Source organism: Tachysurus vachellii, chromosome 9 (genome assembly GCF_030014155.1).
Source record: "Tachysurus vachellii isolate PV-2020 chromosome 9, HZAU_Pvac_v1, whole genome shotgun sequence".
Lineage (NCBI taxonomy): Eukaryota > Metazoa > Chordata > Actinopteri > Siluriformes > Bagridae > Tachysurus > Tachysurus vachellii.
The window spans coordinates 28,471,096-28,481,629 of NC_083468.1; the positions used below are offsets into that span (position 1 = coordinate 28,471,096).

Genomic DNA, 10,534 nt, shown 5'->3' on the forward strand with positions numbered 1-10,534 from the left:
TCACTAATAAAAAGTAAATAAAATGAATAAACTCTCTCTCTCTCTCTCTCTCTCTCTCTCTCACACACACACACACACACACACACACATTTATCACTTATCAGCTAATCTGAATTTTTTATCTCCATCTTAATAAATTGACATTTTAACTGCACTCTTATTCTTTAACAGCCCTGGGTGATATAACCTGTGAGTCCAGTAAACAAGGCCTAGAGATGTTCTGTTCTGTATTACTGAAATAAAATCCTGTGGACTTGTTTTAGTCAAAGAGTGAAACTAAATATTTATTATTAATTACCAAGTGTATGGTTAAGAAATACACATCTTTATCTACAAATAACTTTACAGTTAAATTGTACAAAAGCTTATTGAATTCAAATGTATCTGTATAGTGTATCTGTAAATGTAAATTCAAATGTATCTGTATCTGACATTGTCTCAGAGCAGCTTTACAGAACATAAACATAGAACAAAAGGTTAATATAAAGAATAATATAAAGATTAATATAATATAAAAATTCAAGATTAATATTAGATGTATTTAAATATATTTGTATTTATCCCCAATGAACAAGTCTGAGGTGACAGGTGACTGTGGGGAGGAAAAACTCCCTTAGATGGTAAAGGAAGAAACCTTGAGAGGAACCAGACTCAAAGGGGAACCTCATCCTCATCTGGGTGACACTGGGGGTGTGATTATAAATATACAGTCTGATAAATGTTGTATTGATGAGGAGATTGTTGTCCTCAAACACCACATGGAGTTACATCTCCTCTTTAGTATCACAGAGACTAACTGGAGCTGGTAGATCTGTAGATGTCTCAGGATCCTCACAGAGTCGCCCTCATCTCAGTGGAGGTCCAAAATCTTCATCACACAGAAGACAATCGGAGCTGGTACAATTTCTGGATGCCTCGTGATGGTAGAAAGAGAGAAGCAGTGGAGAGGAATTAACATATCTGCTGTTCATAATATTAACAAGCACTATAAGATAATGTACATTTGGTCTGATGTAATAGTGCACAATATTATGGGATGTATTATGTGTACGTCTGACTAAAGTGATTAGATTTTAATCTACATTTAAACTGGGAAAGTGTGTCTGCGCCCCGAACACTATCAGGAAGACTTTGGGAGCTAAATAAGAAAACGCTCTACCACCTTTAGTAGACTTAGATATTCTGGGAACTACCAGAAGTCCTGAGTTTTGTGATCTCAGAGAGCGTGAAGGATTGTAACGTGTTAGAAGACTAGTTAGATACATGGGAGCTAAACCATTAAGAGCCTTGTACATAAGTAGCAGCAGTTTGTAATCAACTCTAAACTTCTGCTGCTGACCAACTTTATGGAGATGCAGATTTCATTTTCCAACAGGACTTGGCACCTGCACACAGTGCCAAAGCTACCAGTACCTGGTTTAAGGACCATGGGATCCCTGTTCTTAATTGGCCAGCAAACTCACCTGACCTTAAACCCATAGAACATCTATGGTGTATTGTGAAGAGGAAGATGTGATATACCAGACCCAACAATGCAGAAGAGCTGAAGGCCACCATCAGAGCAACCTGGGCTCTCATAACACCTGAGCAGTGCCACAGACTGATGGACTCCATGTCACGCCGCATTGCTGCAGTAATTCAGGCAAAAGGAGCTCCAACTAAGTATTGAGTGCTGAACATGCTCATACTTTACATCTTCATACTTTACATCTTCATACTTTACATCTTCATACTTTACATCTTCATACTTTACATCTTCACACTTTACATCTTCATACTTTACATCTTCATACTTTACATCTTCACACTTTACATCTTCATACTTTACATCTTCATACTTTACATCTTCATACTTTACATCTTCATACTTTACACCTTCATACTTTACATCTTCATACTTTACATCTTCATACTTTTCAGTCGGCTCAGATTTCTAAAAATCCTTTCTTTGTATTGGTCTTAAGTAATATTCTAATTTTCTGAGATACTGAATGTGGGATTTTCTTTAGTTGTCAGTTATAATCATCAAAATTAAAAGAAATAAACATTTGAAATATCAGTCTGTGTGTAATGAATGAATATAATATACAAGTTTCACTTTTTAATGGAATTAGTGAAATAACTCATCTGCGTGACCAAAGCCCGACATGAGGGACTGTCACGTTAATGTCACGTTAATGTCACGTTAATGCGTCACACGTGAGAGCTCTGTGTCGTGTTAATTTCGAATGAACCCGTTTCCTTAGGAACTCTCGCGATACTTGAAAAACGAGAAACCGCGCAGCGCCGCCGTACTGCGCATGCGCAGTGAGCCGCAGTGGGAGAGAAGACGCGCAGGCGCAGTGAGCCGCAGTGAGAGAGAAAAGGCGGCACGGCGCGCTGTACACAAGTCATCATGGCTGATCACGTTCCTGAGCTCGGAGTCACGGACAAACAGCAACAATCTCCACACTCGTCTCTGATAGACGAAGACACAGAGACCCCTCAGGAGGACACCAACGGCGTCAAAGCGTAAACTCGCCTTTATTTATACACCGTGTTTTAGCTTCAATGCTAACACAAAGATGGAGTCTGAGGCGATCCACAAGCTAACGCGCTCGTGCTCATAATAATAAACATGCGGGACGTTTAAATGTACATTTAGTTTTCGGTCTCTGTGGTTAAACTATACAGTAAAATAGATATTAATGATATTAACGTAAATGTATTGCTAATGATTAGCAGTGATGCTAACAGCTCTTGCTAGCTTACAGCGGTTGCTAAGCTAACAGTTGCGCGGATTCGGAGCAGTGCCTGCGTCCTGTGTTCTGATTGGCTGGCAAAGGTTCTGTGGGCGGATTCTTTAATACGAACGTTCTATTGGCCGATGAAGCGCGTCTTATTTGTAAAGCGCGGTTTAATTGGCTGATTGTAGGGCAGGGGGCGGGCTTTGGATCTGGATTAAAATTTAGAATTTGAATGATTTGATGTAGAAACTCTGAACTTATTTTGTGTGTTTCAGTTATTTAATGTATGATTATTATATTAATAATGATGTTCCGTGTATGTTGTATTTCTCAGTAGGTTCACATAAGCGTGTTAAAACACAGTATTAATGTATTGTGACTGTTTATTAATGTGCTTTTCCTTCTGTTTGTCAAGTGATGCAGAGGAAAACCTGCTGGACAAATCGGACGGCAAGGATAAGGAGAAAACATCTGGCCGGAAGTCCAGTCGTTATCACCCCTATAAGGAACGTCACGGAGGGTCAGGGGACAAGAAGACGTCCCAGCGTAACCGCGTGTTCATTAGCAATATTCCTTACGATATGAAGTGGCAGGCAATTAAAGATCTAATGAGAGAGAAAGGTAACACACCATGACTAAAGGCAGACTCTCTCTCACACACACACACACACACACACACACACACCCTCTCACACACACGTGTAGATAAGATTCTCTGTTCCCCTGTAGAGGAGTTTAACACTTTCTTTTATCCAGATGAATTTGGTCTTGTGTGTTTTAGTAACAGCTCAGAGATAATTGTGATGAATTTGTTGACACATTTGATCTTAATTTGGGTTCATGAGAAGGTAAATGGTGGACAGTTACTTTATAAAAGTACTCTGGTTGTGTGTGGATCTGCTGCTGGTGTGTGTGTGTGTGTGTGTGTGTGCGTGCAGTTCTTTACAGTACAGTGTGTGTACACTGGGAGGAGATTTGTCCTTGGATGGTTGATCTGATGTGATTTAATGTGGGTTTCTCTAGCCGTAGTGTGAAGAGTTCCAGCGTTGTGGTGCTGTTGTGTTTTTTAAATGCATTGTGTGTGTGTGTTTGTTTCTTGGTATTTCCCCTCTTGTATGTCTCATGTAGTTGGTGAGGTTACATACGTGGAGCTGTTTAAGGATGCAGAAGGAAAGTCAAGGGTAAGTGCTGTAGAGGCTGTAAACTCGGCTTCTTCTCTCATGTGTAGCACCGTGACTGGAACACACAGCTCTTTATATGTTGGATACACGTCTGATATATTATTGAAGACTTTTAGACTCAGAAATGGTTTTGTTTTGACTTTTTAGCTTCTCATTATTATATTTACATGGCTGTACTTTTTAATTGGTGGAATCCTGTTTGGCCTGAGAGACAAATCTGATGATTGGACTTGGTGTCTTATTGGGAAATAAGTGACTGAATGTGTACATTAAGAGGAAATTTTGTGTATATATATATATATATATATATAATTCTACACAAGAACTACACTGCTTATGTTTGTGTTTCATTGTTCAGCTGTGGTGTCCATGTCTGTGTTTTTAAATAAAAGTTTATTGTAATGCAGACCCCGAATAGTTTGAGCATGTTACTCTGTTAATGTGCACAGAGATTTGTACTAATGTTGTGTTTGTTTCCAACGTTGTGCACGTGGGGTTGTTGGTTCTGCTGCACTCCTGACAGGGCTGTGGGTAAGTACAATAACAGCTCCTACTGCTTTACAGTCTGCGGTCATCCTGTACATCACCACAGAAATACACAACTTTCTTTTGTTTTATGTTTGTAGAGTTGTGGAGTTCAAAGATGAGGAGTTTGTTAAGAAAGCGATTGAAGTGATGAACAAATATGACCTCAGTGGCCGACCCCTGAACATTAAAGAGGTGCGTTCACATCAGACTTGGAGCTGATGAACTAATCAGATTCAACCTTTTAACCTCACGGTTTTAATATTAATTCTTGGTCCTGCTGTTACATTTTTTTATCCAGAATAAATACTTTATCTTGAGATAAGCATAAAGCCAAGCTTTGTGTTTTAGAGCACTGACGTTACTCCTCCCTGGCCTCCTTTTTTTGAGGGCAATGATCTACAGGGTCAATGTGTGTGTTTTCAGGACCCAGATGGAGAGCATGCACGGCGTGTGTTACAGCGAGGTGGGGGTGGTTACCCTGGAGGCAGGGGGCATGACAGCGGGCCTGGTCAGGTCAACCTACCCCCCTCCATCTCTAACAACCCAAACATTCCCCCTGATGTCATCGGCGCTCTACAGCACGGCCGACTCGGCTCCACCGTGTTCGTTGCTAATGTGAGGACATGCGCACACACACACGCGCACACACACTGTTTCTGTCTTGATGTGTTTTGTTCAGGTGGGGTTTTGCATGTTTAACACAAACTCACAACAGATTTGATTAAATGAATTAAAATCAGGGTTCCCACGTGTCCTGGAAATCCTGGAAAATTAATGACCAATGTTCCAGTCCTGGAAAACACATGGAGAATGAGAGAAAACATAAACTGTCCTGGAAAAAATCTTGTTGTCATGGAAAATTATTATTTTTAAATGTTCTCGATCATTTGAAAAACAGTTTACAACTGGTCGGGGGACGCTGTTCAGGGACGCTGAGTTTTGACGGGTTTTTTATGTTTAATCTCACTGTGACGGATGACGCCGTCTTGTGTTGGCGGTTTCAGGAATGGTTTAAGTGCTCGAATGTTTTCACCAAATGGTGACGGGTAACCAGGTTATATTAACCTTGTTAATCTGAACATCATGTGCAAGGGGAATGTACAACAAACTAAAGCATGACGGCATTGGCCTGAGAAAGGAGAGGGTATTAATATGTGCTGTCTTTTTATTTTATAAAGGTTGATATTTCATTCACATGACAAATTGTCTTTAAAAGTATAGTTAAGTAATAGCCATAAAGTGTACGTTGTTTTTAAGACTTCTGGAGAGAAGAACATATTACTTTAGGCCATGAATCTGTGATCCTTGTCTTTTTTTGCTAAATTTGAAATGTCCTGGAAAATGATCTCTGAAAAAGAGTGGGAACCCTGAAAATGCTGGAGTTTCTTTACTGTCTTTCCTTATTCTGTATTCAGAGTCTCTCAGACGGAGAGCTTTAACTTCAACAGACTCTTTATTTCTACATTCCTTCACTTTAGTGTCAAATGTATAATGAACCGAAATGATCTGCTTTCCTTCTGTTGGTGTGTATGTGTGTGTGTGTGTGTGTGCTTGTGTTTGTTCATCATGGCCCTTCTGATCATGTGTCTGTAGCTGGACTTTAAGGTGGGCTGGAAGAAGCTGAAGGAAGTATTTAGCATGGCTGGAGTGGTGAAGAGAGCAGATGTGAAGGAGGATAAAGATGGGAAGAGCAGAGGAATGGGAACGGTCACCTTTGAACAATCTCTGGAGGCTGTGCAGGCCATCTGTATCCTACACAGCTAATTAATTCCATATTGCTGTATTCAACCTTAAGTGCTTATATTGTTAGCTTTTAGTTGTATTAGAAATAAAGGCATGTGTGTGAGGTCACTTCTGGTTTTCCCTTAACTGTAATTACAGCCATGTTTAATGGTCAGATGCTGTTTGACAGACAGATGCATGTTAAAATGGTGAGTTGTTTTAAACAAAACTGATGAACCTAGCTGTCGTACTGTTAAACATTACACTCAGGTGTGTGTGTGTTCACTTTTAGGATGATAAGTCTTTGCCCCCTGATGATTTCCGCTCAGGTGACAAAGCCTCTCAGCTGCCAAGTAAGTGTGTGTGTGTGTGTGATGAACCTGTTATCAGTGTGCAGAGTGATTGTGTCTGACCTTAAACACTACTGTATACTATCACACACACACACAAACAGAGCTCATTACTTACTGTCTGAACCAAGGCATATTTATCTATCTGTAAATGATGTCTTACCTCCTTCTGTAATTTAGCAGTTAACCTCATGATCAATTGTGGGGTTTGTTTCAGGAGGTCTGGGGGGTATTGGGATGGGTCTGGGTCCTGGTGGGCAACCTATCAATACTAATCGTCTGAGTGGAGGAGGAGGAGGAATGGGTTCCATGGGTCCTGGAGGTTAGTGTACACACACATGCGTGCATGCTCTTTGAGACTTTATTGTGATGTGTAGGATACTTTATTACAGTGAGGCTTCTTCTTGTACTCCCCCTGTTCCCCGGTTACTCACACAGTTCAGCAGTGCTTTATTAGCATTAATGTTAGTGAAGATATATTGAATTAAAATTCATACAAAAACACATCTGCATTTATAACATTTTCTACTCTGCACCTCTCCTCTTCTCAGGGATGGATGGAGGTGCATTTGGAGGAATGAACAGAATGGGAGGTAAGAATTTATTTATTAAATTCAGCCTTAAACTATATCCATAACACTGTTTGTGTGGCAGGAATGGGTGGAGGATTAACACTGTGTGTTTGGCAGGAATGGGTGGAGGATTTGGAGCTATGGATGGAGTTGGGATGGGTGGATTTGGAGGAAGAGACATGATGCCTATAGGCAGGATGGGAGGTAAGAGCACCACATCCCCCTTTTCTCATCTCTCGCTGTCTATTTGTGTGGCCTCTGATGTGTGTGTGTGTGTGTGTGTGTGTGTGTGTGTTTAGATGTGTACAGGTCTGGGATGGGAATGATGGATCGTGATTTTGGCCGCAGTGATATGGCCATGAACAGACCCTTTGGAGACTCATTTGGGGGACTGGGTAAGTGTGCAAGCATAAACACACACACACACACACACACACACACACACAAAGTGGTCTGTGTTGTGATGTTCTTTTTCTCGGTCAGGTGGAGGAATGGGTGGATATGGAGGAGGAATGGGAAACTCTGGCATGGGCTCAGGATTAGGTACTCACACACACACACACACACTACTTATACAGTGCTGAATGCAGTTTAGTTGTGTGCTCCACTTTGTTCTCTACTGGATATTATAAACTGCTGTATGGATCATAGTTAAACTGAGTTAGAAGTGTTTATAGTGGAGAGAATATCTGTAGTCTCTAGGATGCTGCTTATAAATGATACTCCACACCTGTCAGTCAGTGGTGTTTCTAACTTACTGCACTGCCTCATTTTAATGGTTTATACTGTAGCTGCTCTAATCAACACTTACAGTAGATGTGTAGCACAGCCACCTTCTCTCTGTAGATCGTCTTACAGCCAACATGTCAGCAGTCCAGCAGTGTGATGGAGATTAACCACAGAATATACATCCTGACATCTATAGACACGTGTAGTTATATTAAACTGTTCTAGCCTGATCTCCAGGAACAACAAATATTAATGTTGCACAGCAGTGTTTTTATTAGACAACGTGTAGTCCATAAAGTAGAAGACTAGTCGTCATCTCCGTAATTAAAGTGGTGTAAACCTCCTAAAATGTACATTAATTTAATATAACACGTGTGTCTGTGTGTGGTGGAGGAGGAGGAGGAGGAATGGGTAACATGGGAATGGACCGAATGAGTGGATTCGACAGGATGGGCAGCAATATGGACATGAACCGCAGCTTTGGCCAATTTGGAAGCAGCTCCAGTCACATGGGTGGAGACAGAGGGGTGGGGTCAAAGGGAGGCTGCCAGATATTTGTGAGAAATGTAAGTATCTTTGTGGTCAAGAACTTTATTACAGTAACACACATACAATACACCTGTGGTGTGTGCTGATGTAGCTCACTTTCTCCAACACAGCTTTCCTATGACCTGACGTGGCAGAAACTGAAGGAGAAGTTCAGCCAGTGTGGTGAGTGACTGCGATGTAGTGTGTGTGTGTGTGTTTACAAATTGAGCAACACAGAAATAAGTGTTACATTAATGTTCAGTATAAGCTGATTATTTTTTTACTCATTTATAAACCCATTCTTAAAGGTGATATAAATTACACGAGTAACTATGTATATGGAGAAGCATAATAGTGTGTCTGTGTGTGTGTGTGTGTGATGCAGGTCAGGTGATGTATGCAGAGATAAAGATGGAGAATGGGAAGTCTAAGGGCTGTGGGACAGTGCGCTTTGACTCCCCAGAGAGTGCTGAGCAGGCCTGCAGGATGATGAATGGAACCAAAATAAATGGCCGAGAGGTGGATGTGCGCATCGACCGTAACGCCTAAACACACACACACACACACACGCGCCTCACATCTCCTTATTCATGTTCATTCCCTTTAAGAACTTTTGTTTTGTTTTAGAAACACTTTTCTGAACATTTAGACTCATCTGTCTCTCTCTCTCACACACACACACACACACTACAAATAATCGGCAGACCTGGCTCCGGTAAATGATGTGCGTAATGTTTGTTTATATGCCATGACTACTTTTTTTGTAAACTTCTTTTTAATTTGCGCGTCACCAGTTTATTTGAATGAAGAAATTAAATAAACTTTTTAATTTTTAACTTTGGCTCTGTAATGAAACTCTTGGGCTGAGAGGAGTGTGTGTGTGTGTGGGGTGGGGGTGGGGGGGTGTCGTGTCTTCCCTGTATAGCTTAAACACCACATTTGCTAAGACCTGTTTACTCACAAGCCTCCAGCACTGAACAGTTAGTAACTTCAGCTTGATACGAAAGCCTTAAAGTTTAAACTCTAACGATGCTCATATTCAAGTTCCTTTAACACACTCGCTATAATCCCACTTTCTGGTGTCACCCACAATAGGAGCTGGTTCCTCTCGGTGGTCTCAGTTTCATCACTCTGACTCGCTCTTTAGAGCTGCGTTTTGATTTCAGATCTGAAACTTGGTTGATTTAAAAAATGCTGTGTAAATAAATGTAAGTGAATAATGTTGGTGCTGAAGGCTGTAAACTTTAGTGAGCTCTGTAGTGAAGTGGCACTAAAACAATCTGCTCCATTGGCTTGTTATTTTATACACTAAAGTATCTCACACAAATAAGAGCAGGAACATCAACAACCTATAACACACTGGCACTGGTTAAAATGGGTCATGTGTGTGTGTCTAACTGGAACTGAACTGGTGGTAAACTGGTATAAGAAAAGTCTCTGTGATGCAGTGTTACAGGAACATCATCCACTTGTTAAATTGTTGTACAAAGTTTGGTTCTTACTGATAACTGTCCTAGTTGGACCTTCTTACAGATATAAATTAGATACGGTGCTTTTATAAGACTCATTTTCAAGCTTGCTGCTGTAACCATGGTAACAGTTACAGGTTTTGCTCATTTATTTAATGGTCATGGTTCTGTAACTGTGGTTCTGTGGAAAACAAGAAAATGATAAAATGCTGTGTAGTGTACATCGAGGGGAAGTGATGTCATCACACACACGCGCGTGCTAAAGCCCAACTGTGTGTGTGTTTTTAAAAATAAAAAAAAAAAACAGCTGGATTAGGAATTAACATGATAGTTGATGGTGCCAGGAAAGATACGACTGTCTCCAGGAGGACAATAGAGCAGAAAGGTGGGCAGTAGATTTCCATCCTGCCACATCTGTGATGCTGAGAGTTCTCTGATCTCAGCTCAGTCAGGCTGCTCACACCTCCATCTCTCACTGCAGGATGTGGACTCATGAGAGCTTCACACTCGTGTCACACATCAGGAACAACTGTGGAGACAGAGTGTTACTGTAAAGTTAGTGTTTGGGGCAAATCTCAGCGTCTGCCCCGGCATCTCCTGTGTCTAATGCACAAGTCTGTCTGTAGCTGAATGGTGAGAGGTCAGAGGAGAGTCTGAACATCTCAGAACATGAAGGCAGCTCAGAACATCTGGCTTTACACAGGTTTAGAAACAGCTTGTGATTGAGGT

At 41.0% G+C, this 10,534-nt stretch overlaps 1 protein-coding gene across 1 annotated transcript; it reads left to right on the plus strand.

The window, feature by feature from the left end:
• The first annotated feature begins 2,326 nt into the window (after window positions 1–2,326).
• Window positions 2,327–9,172, plus strand: myef2 (myelin expression factor 2). The gene is made up of 17 exons (XM_060878497.1): window positions 2,327–2,511; window positions 3,142–3,347; window positions 3,855–3,907; window positions 4,431–4,438; window positions 4,534–4,627; window positions 4,859–5,050; window positions 6,029–6,182; window positions 6,317–6,366; window positions 6,450–6,510; window positions 6,725–6,829; window positions 7,059–7,100; window positions 7,197–7,283; window positions 7,379–7,474; window positions 7,563–7,622; window positions 8,202–8,374; window positions 8,468–8,519; window positions 8,722–9,172. The coding sequence occupies exons 1-17, from the start codon at window positions 2,396–2,398 to the stop codon at window positions 8,883–8,885; spliced, it is 1,713 nt and encodes a 570-aa protein (XP_060734480.1). The 5' UTR covers window positions 2,327–2,395; the 3' UTR covers window positions 8,886–9,172.
• Window positions 9,173–10,534: the final 1,362 nt, after the last annotated feature.

Bases quoted from the DNA above. Each gene is read 5' to 3' on its own strand.
- myef2 (XM_060878497.1), top strand. From the start codon at position 2,396: ATGGCTGATCACGTTCCTGAGCTCGGAGTCACGGACAAACAGCAACAA. The intron at 6,367-6,449 runs GTGAGTTGTTTT...GTTCACTTTTAG, and splicing joins GACAGATGCATGTTAAAATG to GATGATAAGTCTTTGCCCCC. The intron at 6,830-7,058 runs GTTAGTGTACAC...TCCTCTTCTCAG, and splicing joins GGGTTCCATGGGTCCTGGAG to GGATGGATGGAGGTGCATTT.